General features: G+C 32.8%; 2 protein-coding genes across 3 annotated transcripts; both read left to right on the top strand.

Moving 5' to 3' along the window:
- The first annotated feature begins 1,010 nt into the window (after window positions 1-1,010).
- On the top strand, window positions 1,011-3,555 carry LOC118035402 (small ribosomal subunit protein uS10c). Its single transcript, XM_035040953.2, has 4 exons — window positions 1,011-1,387; window positions 1,536-1,595; window positions 2,175-2,507; window positions 3,197-3,555. The coding sequence occupies exons 1-3, from the start codon at window positions 1,133-1,135 to the stop codon at window positions 2,484-2,486; spliced, it is 627 nt and encodes a 208-aa protein (XP_034896844.1). The 5' UTR covers window positions 1,011-1,132; the 3' UTR covers window positions 2,487-2,507; window positions 3,197-3,555.
- A 6,952-nt stretch (window positions 3,556-10,507) lies between these two features.
- LOC118035401 (uncharacterized) lies at window positions 10,508-12,915 on the top strand. 2 transcript variants are annotated; one of them, XM_035040952.2, is made up of 4 exons: window positions 10,508-10,639; window positions 11,297-11,619; window positions 11,725-12,377; window positions 12,487-12,914. In XM_035040952.2, the coding sequence occupies exons 2-3, from the start codon at window positions 11,299-11,301 to the stop codon at window positions 12,367-12,369; spliced, it is 966 nt and encodes a 321-aa protein (XP_034896843.1). In that variant the 5' UTR covers window positions 10,508-10,639; window positions 11,297-11,298; the 3' UTR covers window positions 12,370-12,377; window positions 12,487-12,914. The 2 variants fall into 2 exon arrangements, with proteins under 2 accessions (XP_034896843.1, XP_073268907.1); XM_073412806.1 differs by lacking the exon at window positions 10,508-10,639 and having other exon boundaries at window positions 10,872-11,619; window positions 12,487-12,915.
- Window positions 12,916-13,390: the final 475 nt, after the last annotated feature.

Here is a 13,390-nt window from a genome sequence, read left to right as displayed (position 1 = left end):
AAAGTAGAATCCATAAAAAAATTATGCAAAACATATCAATAAAAAACAAGAGCATAGGGATAAAACGTATCATTTAACTCCTTTTTATCTCAAAACACTTCAAGGTTAATCCAAGAGCAAATCAATTAAAATTTATAAGACAATAACATAATATACAAAAATGACAATGTATATTCAAGTATTTTTCTAGCTTTCCTTCACCTGTTCTTGCTTACTTCTCAAGTTAAAATGCATAGAAATAATGGGTATTTAGAAAAATAAAAATAAAAACATTAGAAAATTAGTCACAAACCCTTGTATGGAAGAATGCATAGCACACAATCTTTCTAAAATAGAAAAAATCATGCAAAAACATCAATAGTCTGATTTTGGACTTTAATAGCCTGGTTTTGAGCTTGCTTAGCTGATTTCAACTTTGGTTAGTTTTTAAATTTTTACAATTGAATTTTTTTTAATTTTTCAAAATGTTTTTCTGATAAAACCTCTATATATATATATTTATGATCCTCCTAATTATTTCTTTTCAAATGTAATCCTTCCGATCATTATTATCTTCAAACATATTAATCCATTTTATGACTTATTGCATAAAAATTAAGCTAAAGGTCTTGATCACTTGGAAGCTCCTTTCTTTTCCACTATAGAAAACAATGTTTAAGATAGAGCTTCATTGACTTGAGAATCATATAATCTTTTTTTTTTCATGCGTGTAAAATATTAAAATCCATACTTAAATTATCCATTAAGTTGATTGAAGCATTGAAAGATAAAAATAAAAAATAAAAAAGAAGAAGAAAGAAATAGCGTTCATTAATGTTATTAATCAAGAAAAAAAAATCCCAGGTCCATTCCTGAAGGACGACCTGCGTGTGGCTGTCCTTGATGAGTTTGGTAAGGGCTAAGCCCATGCGAAAGAATAAAGTTGGTGTTCAGCCACGCCAGATCAGATGTGGGCTTTAAGTGGATCCCGAGACGAGAACAAAATTATTTATAAAAATGTGAAAAACAATTGGATAATCCAAGTCCAATAAACAGCTAGAGGGGTTCACGCAGGCGCACAACAAAAAGATAAGAAGAAGAAGAAGAAGAGAGAGGAGTGGCCACTTGATTGATTGATTCAAAAAACAAAAAAATGATGTCTGCAGCTTCATTCACTACAACGTTAATCCCTTCTCCTACGATCTCAACTTCTCCTTCATTTCCTTGTAAAACAACGAAGCTCTCGACTTCTTGTTTTTCTTTTAACAACAATGTCTTGAAGACTACCCTTAAACCCTCCTCCCTTTCAACATGTAGAGTTTTTGCTGCTCCTGAAGCTTTGGATTCTCAAGCCACTCTAGACCCACTTCCAGATATCCTTGACGGACCTGACTCTGATACCTTTCAGGTCTCTCTCTAACTCTCTCCTTTCACTCTCAACAATCAAGTAAAGAAGTTTACATTATGAAGAGAACGAGTTCTCTGCTTTCCTGTGACGGAAAAAATACGTTAATATGATCTTTACTTAATTCACTTGTTAATCCTGGGTCTTGTAGGTTGGAGATTCTGAGACTTCCAGTCATCAATCAGTCAGCATTGCTGCAGATGCAGACATGGTATATATTTCTATCTGCCTTATCGTTTTAGATGTTTTCACAGAATGTAGAAAATTAATGAGCTTGTGTCTCTTGGGGTATTCTGAGCTTGTGTTGTTGTTGTTGTTGTATTACTATTTGGGATACCAAAACTAGATATATAGTTTATTTCCCTATTTATTTCTATCTTCAATAATCAATGAATCAAAAGTAATTTGAGTAAGAGTGCATGTTTTCATAATGTTTTCCATGTTGAAATATTTACCCATAACACTTATTGTTTTGTGCTGAGTAAGAGTGCATGTCCTCTCAACTCCACCCTCTGTTCGACTGCTTATGAAGATTCTCCTGGCTGGTGGGAAGTAACATTATTTCTGGGTTATAACTTTATAGGATTTGTTCCAAATGGAAGCCTTTCTTTGATATACACGCCTTGAGTGAGCCTACTTGTTCAAATATCTTTGCATCTGTGGTCAATTGATGCCTGAATGACCCTCATCTTATTCCTTATGATCTTTTATTTTGGCCACCCTTTAACTATGTAATCACTCTTCATATCACATGCATAGAGTTTTCATTTTGTCTTCATGTTGCTTATAGATGGCACCGAAGCAGAAAATTAGAATCAAGCTAAGATCTTTTTGGGTCAAATTGATCGAGGACTCCTGCAAGCAGATAATGGATGCTGCAAGGACCACCAATGCGAAGACCATGGGTCCTGTGCCATTACCAACCAAGAAGCGTGTTTACTGTGTTCTTAAATCCCCCCATGTGCACAAGGATGCAAGGTTCCATTTTGAGATTCGAACCCATCAACGTCTTATAGATATTCTGTACCCAACTGCACAAACAATAGATTCATTGATGCAACTTGACCTTCCTGCTGGAGTTGATGTGGAGGTCAAGCTCTGAAGTTAGTGAATCTGCACTTAGGTAAACTTCACGACACTTTTTAGTTGCTCCATGTCACTTTCTTATCTACAACTTGGCTTTTCTCCATAAACCAGTATCTCCCCCCCCGGTTGCATTATGGATGCAATGCTATGACATATGAAGTATTTGACAACCTCATCACTCACCTTAATGTTTCCTGGATCTCTGCACGATTACTAATATGAATGGTGCACTGTTTATTTTAAAAGAAGAAATATTATTTATGCCAAGTGCGAATTAACAACTGCAATGAATTTCATGAATCTATTTCAGGGCTTTTATTTTAAAAACATTTTCATAATTAGATGCTTGGACAAAAACATTCTGACAGATTCTTATTGGTCATGGTTTGGATTTAATTATGTTAGTTTCTCAACAATGAAACCCTCAACCCCATAACTGGTACTTTCTATTATAAATCCCATCTTTTGTGCATTGTTTTATGCTGGTTCATTCTTTGTGGGGCTGTGCTTGAAACTGGAAAATGGTTAATGACCTCAATCATCTACATTGCTTTGCATTTTTTATTATTTCATCTTCTGCACTACTGTTCCTCTTCAAATAGCTAGTCTACCGTAATATTGTCATTGATATTGTAGCTATGGTAACTTTAACATTTTGTTCTGAGGTCTCTCTTTCAGCATATTTTCTTTCTTTTGATTCCCTCTTCTTGATTTAACTTTTAACAGTTCCTGATGTGTATGAAATGAACATTGTTGTACTTGGTGCTGGATTTCTTCCTAGAAGACTAGGCTAAGAAAAGTTGATGTTTCATTCAAGCCAGTGGAAGGTGATTGCATGAACAAGATTGTGAAGATTGTTTGCCCATACATCAACGGTTTCTTTTACCCCTTTCCCTTCTGGTTGGTTGATTTTGTAAGCAATATTATGCATGAAAAGTCACCAATGCTGGCCAGATATTGGTAGTGAAATGTAGGTGTATAGAGCTTTTCTGTCTGTTTTTTAGGTTCTGATTTATGTTTTCATTTATTCAAACCTAACAGCTAATGAATCAATCAGCCTCAATTTATTTCCCTTTCTAGTTCAAGCGCTCTTTTGTCTCTTTGTACAGCGCATGTGTGAATTTCATTCATTAGCTGTCTTTAATCTGCAAAGCATGCTGGGAATGACATCAGTAAACAATTTTTTTGTTTCAGCACATTATTTCATTTACTACTGGGTAAGTTACTTGTGCATTCCAGAGGTCTTATTAACATTGGATTTTTGTCTGAATTCTTAAATAGCGCATATATAATAGTGCCTGGAGTTTTATGTCAAGGTAAAATTTTAGTCCCTCCATAGTTATTCTATTGTTTTTATGTTAGGGGAACTTCTTAGCATTTTTGTTGCATTAGTATGATGGAGAAAGACAAAGCAAAGGCCATTATGGAAGCACAACCTCTATAAAATAAGAAACAATTACATCACTCTATTAGCAAAATTAATTTCATTAGGAAGTTATCGAACACTATAAGAAAGATCATGCCATTTAATACAACTATCTCGAATGTTCTTCTCTTTTCGAGTTTTGGGACTAAGATTAGCTGTTGCTGATCTTCCTCAAACTCCTCATTAGAATCCGAGTCAATAATTGAATGGGCCATTACAACCTCATTCAAGTAGCCAAACGAGTAAGTTCCCTATAAGGGCTACTTTTTTGCTCATTTTCCAAACATCCTTTTCATACCGAGCAGCATTGTTTATAAGGATATAGATAGCATTTTATTTGTTTTTGATGAACCTCTATCTAATATCTCATTGCATCCTCTCTAAAGTTAACTTGTTGCACTCCTGTTCTTTTTTAGCTATAATGAGTCCTAAATTGGAGTGCATAGCTACTACCTATGGTTTTTCTTTGGTCATTAACAATTCTAGTTAAGTTAGCTAATGTTACCTCTTGTTTTGTTTTATAAAGTGCTTATGAAAATGTGCTTTTATTTGCTTTCAACTATTGATTGAATTGGGGAGCATTATAGAGAACTAATGAAAGGTAGTTTTGGTTAATGAACAACCAAACAACCTTGCCTTTATGAAGGGATTACCAACACTACCACCACTCAAATATGTGAATTTAGCATCATGTTTCCTTGTTGACACTTGTATTCCCTAGAGAACTACTTAAAAATCAACAATTTTTACTCTTTTAGGAATTAGATAGAGTTGATCAACCATTCAAGGTATGGACAATGGTATGTTGGTTGTGTTATAGGTCTCATATCTAGCTATCATCCTGCTTTATGTCCACTATCTAGCCTTATTTATCACAAATGTTAGGCTAGTTCAATCATATCGATTCTTTCCTTGGTTGTTGGTCAATAACAGGTCCTCAAGGCATCTGATTATTGATAATACCTTAATTGACCAAGAGTTATGATCAACTAAGAGAAAATGATCGGTTGTACCAGCTAGAGTTTGTGTAATCGACTAGAACGTTTAGTCCTGTTCTGAGCAAGAGCTTTTAATAAATTAAATTAATTAGCGTTATAAATTAGTTATGATTTATATAGTTATCAATAAGGAGATAAGATAGTGCTCAATTTGTATTAGGATTTATCATTTAATCTTCTTATTTGATATGAATAAATCTATATAGGATTAGATTTAAGTATCTACATAGAACTCTAGCATTATAGCAAAATATATAGGCTATGCTAGCTATTAGGAAAAAGGGTTAGCCTTATACATGCAATTTCAACACAATTTATCATTCTTTCTAGTTTTTATTACTTATTTTTCTTCTTTTTTAAACACTTACTTTCTTCTATACGTGATGGATGAAACAGATAACTTTTTTAAGGTTTGAGGTTTGGTATCCCCATATTCTATTCTATTTTATTCGCAAGGCTATTACCTAATTACGCTCATGATTCAATTTCTAGTTGTGGTTAGAAACAAGAAATGAAAAACAAATAGCTTAATTAACCAAAAACTATCTTTCTAGGTCAACATATTAGCATGCCAAATGGAAAAGACTTAATATTTATTCTATCAACCAAAAAATATGCTACTAAATAATAATACAATAAAATCATTGCTGTTACACTTGATGAACAATGAGTACAAGAGATATAAATGGGCTTGTTTCTTAACTGTGAATAGCTTGAAATTTCATCTCCACATAACCGTATGGATCAGCTAGGGTTAGAAGTAGCATGATAGTGGTCTCTAACATTAAACTCACCCCTGCAACATGGAACTCCATTTGAACATGGTTCTATATGCAATTGTTTATGTTTCCACCTCTTTTAATGTCATAAATACCAACTATGGATGGGTATATAGGTGTGTGGATATATATACACATATATTTTATATCTTATATGGACTAGATAGTATTATAATATACTTATCATTAGCTGTGACAAGAACTAATAACGATAGCTTTAAAATGGTATTTTTTATTAGCTTTTAAACCTTTTTAATGCTGATATGAGGGTCACCCAAATGGAGATGAAGAGCACAAAACACAACTTACCATGACAATATCATGGTAACTAATATGAACCATGCATGCCATATTTGATCAATTGAATAATGAACTATGACAAAGCAAGTATGGAGTTCCTCAAGCTTATTTATTTGGAGGCGTATCCTAGAAAGTTCTATAGCCATAATCATTATAGTAGGGGTTTTTGAAACTAATATTCTTCGTATAGTGGAGCATATATCAATATATCAGACACAACAACAAACCTAGAAATGATAGCCTTTAATACACTAATTCCCCTATAAATATATAGGCAACGACAAGCTAATTGTATGGCCTAGCAACCTTATTATCCAATGCAACAACTAATTATTGGGTAGTTTAATGCTATATAAGTTATTTTACAATAGGTGAATCTAAATCCCCTTTGTATAGCGAGCAATTGTTATTCATTAGCAAGTATGGGGAAAGATACATGTGGTGAAACTAGCTCAACATCTAAGAGAGATGGGGTTAAAAATTGGATGAATAGTAACACTTGTAAAAATTGCTTATATCCTAAAGGGGTTAACAAGTTGCATCTAATTCCTAAAGGAATAAAGATTGTAAATTTTAAGCAATTCTCTACGAAAGACAATTAATCAATAAGAAAACACATCACTAATATGACATTGACACAACGAATCCTTTCATGAAACTAAGGTTGTTTAGTTCATCACTAATAATAAAAAAAAAGGTTTACATTGGTTCTCTACGCTCCTACTAAACTTCATCAATAATTAAAAAGAGGTAGAGACTCACTTAAACAAGCACTTATACATAATAAAACTCATATTGGTTAACTTAGCCAAGATTGTCCATAACCTAATGAGTCGGTTAAAAGTTATGTCTTTGGACTTAAGATGTTAAAAACTAAGTGCATTACAGCTATTATAGAGCATAAGTGCATTAAAATTATTTTAGAAAAGATGTAGTGGAACATGAAGAAGTGGTTTGTAGAATCCATATACCTAGACATCTATGCCTCACATGTAATATTGTTTCTTAAAAGGTGATGTTGGTAAAATAAAAAACAAAAAATCACTAAGAGAAATATATTTATTTGACTATTTAGACAATGCCATGAACATGTATTCTTTAATTGATTAAGAGTCAAATGAGAAGCTTGAGAACATTTAACAACTTATATTAATCATTGAAATAGAAGAACGAAGATAATTTGAGATTATGATATTAAAAAAGCCTAGAGAGGTTATTGATTAGTACTTAAAAGTGCATTTTTATCAAGGTTTTATAATATTATTTTGCACTTGAAGTATCAATAACTCCTTAACTAGAGCATGTTTTATAATAACATGTCTAATAATATAAGAAACCTTTATTTATGATAAATGTTCATTTTAAATGTAGGCCTATCACATAAATTAAAAAATTGATTGATGAGTTTAACTACTAAAATTGAGAAGACAAAGAGAGGGTTAAGCTTAGAAAAGAGATGCTGGTTTAGTCCAAACGTGAATACTATTCGGTTATTGGATCATAACTGGAGCTGTAGATCTTGGATTTTAATTTGGTTTATATGGCTAGAAATCTAAAATATAGGCCTAAAACATTTATGAAGAGTCCAAGACTCAGTTCTTTTGTTTGGAAGTTCAAATCTTAGCATCAAAAGAGAAGTTTGAATTTGTCTTGTAGCCTAGACACTATTCAGTATTCAACTTATATCTCGAGTTATAGAAGTTTAAATAATCTCATTCTTGTTTTGTTGGAAAGCTGAGACTATTTCCCAGAATTTTCATGAAGACTGTCTATTCAAATTCTAATATTAACAATGATGTTTTCTGCAGACAAGAAAATAATGATTGTTACCAAGTCAAGAGGTGGGTCACCCACTCAACAATTAGTCATCAAATCAGTAGTTCTGAATTTTGGCCTATAAAAGGAGGCATTTACCATGCATTTACGCATCTTGGTTTTCAGATTAAGATCATATTCTTACTTTCTTTCTTTGTATTTTTTTAATGTTTAAGTTTTGCTTTTATTAATCTCTTGTTTATGTTTTTCATCATAACTATGTTCTTATTTAGTTTATTTATGTTTATCTTCTTCATAATGTTTAGCTAAGTTTATTATATCAAGGTGAAAAGGTTTCACTAATGGTGTTAGAATATGTATAATATAAACTTAACATGGACTTCACTATTTATATCCAAGAAAGTTTGTTATTAACATGTATTATCATTTATCTTATTAATTTCTAATACCTTACTTGTTAAATGGTTAATCTAGATTTGTATTATATAACACTTGGTACAACAAATGCTTGACACTTTCATAGATAACCTATACATGTGCTATGAAAGGAACTTGATTTGTTGTTAACATAAGTTAACATTATGAATTCCTGACAATATTTAAAAGTATGGTGTTACTAAAATAAGATAATTAATATGATCATATTAAAAATTTATAATGAACTATTAAGGATAAATCATCTGATCGGAACCTCCTGGTTTTTAGTTGATTAATAAAAATAGTTTTATACTATATTTATTTCTAATACTATTAGTAGAGCTTCTAACCTTGACAATTATTTTTATCTTTGATTAATACTCACAAAAGTTATCTTCAACTCATTTTCATTTGTTGTTTATAATTTTATATAGTTCACTTCCTAGTGGTTTGACCCCGGTCTTACCGGGTTATTTATTATTTCGACATCCCTACACTTGAAAAAATACATTAATCTTTTGATCATGTCAGCTATTAAATCTAGTAGCATAGATATATAGGCTATCAAAGTAGTTGGAAAAAATGAGTAATATTTTAACATAAAAATCTTTAATTAATTGACACGTGCGAGGAAAATTAAGCTCTTTAGCAATCATATCATCCCCACTACTAACCAAATTAAGGGAAATGAGTATTATAAGTGGCATGGAACTAATAATTGTGTCGTCTTCAAAAACTAGATTCAAAAGGCATTAAAAGCTAGTTATATTTGTTTTCTAGACAAAAGATGAAAGTGGGCAACCATCAATTCCCCAATACAACAACAATATTGATTATTATTCTATTGAAATTTTATTTTTTACAATTTGATAAAGTAATTATTTTTTGTGTATCTTTTTAAGATTTGAAAAAGTCTACAATAAAGTGGGTCTTGGAATGTGCAAGAACGCTATGTTTGGGTTACATCTCAGGTCTTGAATATCCAAGACTAAAGAATCGTACTTCTAGAACAATTACATGAATTATTAATATATGAAGTAATGATCTTCCTACACTTATAGATGTATAAAGAGTCTCTTAAGAAACCTATCATACTTACTTTCTCATTAATGATATGTAAAGAATATTTATCCCTCATCATCAATGTAATAGAAAGCAATGAACATTTCAATCCTTTTTAAAAAAAAAAAACGACAAGGTTCAGTGGGTATAAATACTTTCTGAACCTACTATGTAAGAGTTTATAATATTTTTATTTTTTAAAAGCTTGTATATATTTCAGAGTATTAATTACCTTGAGAAACAAGAGTAAACATTATTTGTTCTTGTAATCCAAGGCTCTTTTAAGTCATATATTATTTTTCTATAAACATATTAATTTTATTATCATTATCGAAGAATCTTTAAATTAATTTGGTGCTTCTTAAATTAAACAAAAATTTATTTATCTAAATATCTTAATTAACCATTACCCATGAATTAAATAACATGTTACGTAAACATCACGAGTTTTTGGTACATCATTCCAATTGCACATGGCGAGAGGTACCTAGGATATATTGTTAATTTTTAATATGTGATTAAGGAGCCGTTTGGTAATGCGGTAGGAACTGAGGTGCAGCCAAAACGCAAAAAATATATGTTTGGTTACGTTGAAAACGTGGTTTCAAAATGGTGGGACCCACCCCCTGAAGGCTGAAACTGCGGTTTGAAAAAAGTGGCCACTAGCTGCTGCTGACCAGCAGCAACCTCAAGCAACCCACGGTCTGTCAAGGGAAAGTATAATACTCCAAAAAAAAAAAGCCGTTGGATAATTAACACACCCTGAGCTGAGTCCCATAACTCCTCTGCAAATCAATTCAAAAAGCCTCAAGCTCCCATCAATATTCTCCTCCCCACTGTCAAAAAATTCAAGGAATCCTATCTTGTCGTTCACCATTTCCATAGCTTCAAACGGCCTCTGTATACTCTGTTCACTGTTCACCATCCTTTCTTCCCACCTAGCAAATCCCTCCTCCATTTTTTATCCTTTCTTTCCAAGCGCCTGAGCTGGTGAGGTTGCTGTAAAATTACAGTCGTTGCCACTGTTTTTCCCTCCCCCCTGTCACACGAAAAACAGGGTCAGCTTCACAAACACACACAGGACAAAAAAATTGTCTCATCCACTGTAAAAAATAATTGCCCCTTCTGTTTTTCTACCCCAAACAGCTTGCCATTCGCCTGATGTTGTAGATCCACTCAATATAAAGGTATATTGCCATTTGTTTAATTTTGAAGTTAATCTGCAGCATGTTAAAATAATTTTCCCGTTTGAATTTCTTCTCCCAATGTGTGCGTGATTGTTGTTGTTATGCCTGCAGAGTCGATTTTTATGAGAGGCAAAAGAACAAGGGGAGTCGATTTCTGTGAGAGGCAAACGAACAAGGGGACGAGAAATTACTTGGACAAAAAGGAGACGGGTCTGCAGTAGAGAGTATGTTTTCTGTTAAAATTTTACGCCTCCCTGAAGATAATTACAGATATGCATATATGTTTAGGTGTTGTGTATTGTTCTGGGAAACATATAATTTATGAATATATTGTGTTGTAAGGATTGTGAATTAAGCACAACATTTTGCTTGATGCTGATATGGAAAAAAAATCTGGTGCTGTGATAATAGGTTAATTGACCATCTGTGTGTTTTAAATTTTTTTGCAGAATTTGTTCTAATAATTGTGTTTAATTCGGATAATGTTGTTGCCATTTGAGTCAAATATGTGTTGCTTCATTCGGATGGTGTTTATGCCTTGATCCTACAGAATTTGTGAATACTTATGTCTTTTGCGATTTGAGAACTAGGAGGTGATGGTCACAGAAAAAAGAATGTATACAATCTGTTTGGTCTGTTTATGCTCTCGGCTGGAAACTATAAAGTTCACTGGTAATGGATTTCAATTACCTTGATGATGCATGATGATGTGCAATATTGATGTGTGTAGTTTGTAGGGCACATGCATATTGTGTGGACTGGCTAGAATTGTTATAGGGTGGTAATCACTTGTAGGTGAACACTTCCTTCCAATATTACGCAAATGATTAGCATGTTATAAAAATTCATGATGTTTGGTTGCAAATATGTTATCCAAATAGGAATGGATAATCCAGAAACTATTGATAAAGCTGCTTGGAATAAAGAAATGTTGCATGTCTTTTGTGACCTTTGCATCAAGGCCATCAACATGGGAATGAGACCGAATACTCATTTCGACAAGGCCGGTTGGAAATATTTACAAACTTCTTTCAAAGAAATAACTGGTCACGCATTCACAAAGACACAATTGAAGAACAAATGGGATGGCTGCAAAAAGGATTGGAGGATATGGACAAAGCTCATTTCAGAAACTGGTGTGGGCTGGAGTGCAGAATTAGGGACAATTTCTGCAAGTGATGAATGGTGGAAAACAAAAATTCAGGTTATTTTGTTGCTCCTTAATTTTAAATTTCGTTGTATCTCAGTTCAGTAATTACCAAAAAAATTAGGCAAGCTACATTAAATTAATTCTATTTGTTCTGTGTAGGAAATAAGAGGCGCAAAAAAATTTAGGCATGCTGGTATCGAACCGTCTTTACGGTTGAAGTTCGACAGAATGTTCTCCAACATTGTTGCTACTGGACAGTACGCATGGGCACCATCGGCTGGAATCTGTCGTGATGATAATGTTGGTGTTGATGAGGACCCAAATGCCAATGACGAACAACCTGATTTGGAAGAAGGAAGCGGTGATTCAGAAGAGGATGGAATTCCAAATTTCACTGATGATGTGTGCAACATGGTTAGAGGGGTTAATATGTCAAGCAGTAGCAACACACGCAGCAGTGGAAAGAGAAAAGAAAGAGAACGTGTTGACGTTCAATCAGGGAAAAAAAAAAGAAGTTCTGGAATTGGGATGCAGTTACTGTCACGGTTTGATAACATGGTTGACAGTATGTCAATCAATAGTGATTCCACATCTATATTTAAAGATAGGAAAGGGTGTAGTATTCCTGAGGTTATGATTGAGCTGCACTCAATAGAAGGAGTTCATATTGGTGATGATTTTCATGCGTGGGCTACTGAGTTCTTGGGTATAAGAAGGAATAGAGAAATGTGGTTCAGTATGGGTAGTCTTCAAAACAAGATGATATGGTTGCAGAAAATGTTTACACGGCGTAAGGCACCATAGACGAGGAGGTATATATTGACCCTGAACGCATGCTTTTATAAATTTGTTGATAATATTATTATCTAAATTGTTATATAACATGTTTTGAAATGTATTGACAATTATGTATTCTTTCAGAGATCTGAAGATAATCGACCAGAATTGTTCGGGACTCTATTTGTAATTTTAACAATTCTCATCTCACATGGAGAGGCTGTGTACAAGTCCTATTTTTCGGCTATGGAGCATAAATATTTTTTATTTTCATGCAAACGGACTGTATATTAAAGTATCGAAAAGTTGCACTGTTATTCGATACGAGCTACGTATTATGAATTGCAATCCTGAATGTTTCTATGTATTTGTAATGTAATATGACATGGACAATGCTTTTATAGTTTACAAAATATGCATGCTTAAATGCAACCGGTAGAAAATGCAAAAAAATGGCTGTTAAATTATCGACATTAAAATTGCTTAATTATAAATTATACTGCTCGGAAAAAAATTTCTACGTCCATTTTAAAAGAAAAATCAGTTGTTTTAGTTTGGGTTAAAAATATAAATTGAGGTCTAGAAGCTTAACTTATTATTGATTTCTATTTCTAATAAGTACACATGATGTGCGGCAAGGGAAAAAAATATGCAAAATATGTAAAACGTTTTAAAAAAATTTGAAAATAAAAAAATACAAGGATTCATAATACAATTTATATGCAAATATTAAAGTAACTAGTACACTGTGATAGAACATGCACTCTGGTTACAGAAGATTAAACGTGAAGATACAAAATATGCAAAGATTGAAAATACAATTCACATGAAAAATTTAGCTAAGTGGTACACTGCAATAAACTGCTCCCGACATTTCAGCCTAGTCACAGAAGATAAAAAGTAAAAACAGAGAAATATGCAAGATTCAATATATATAATTCACATGCAAAAACAAGCTATGGTACACTGGGATAAACTGCTCCTCACCTTGCCCATCGGTTGCAGAAGAGAAAAGATAATGAACACAGGTTGTTGAATACCGAGCTTA

This window comes from Populus alba, chromosome 11, assembly GCF_005239225.2.
Source record: "Populus alba chromosome 11, ASM523922v2, whole genome shotgun sequence".
Taxonomy (NCBI): Eukaryota; Viridiplantae; Streptophyta; class Magnoliopsida; order Malpighiales; family Salicaceae; genus Populus; species Populus alba.
The sequence above is the reverse complement of the archived record's forward strand: the minus strand, read 5'-3'. Positions and strand labels throughout refer to the sequence as shown.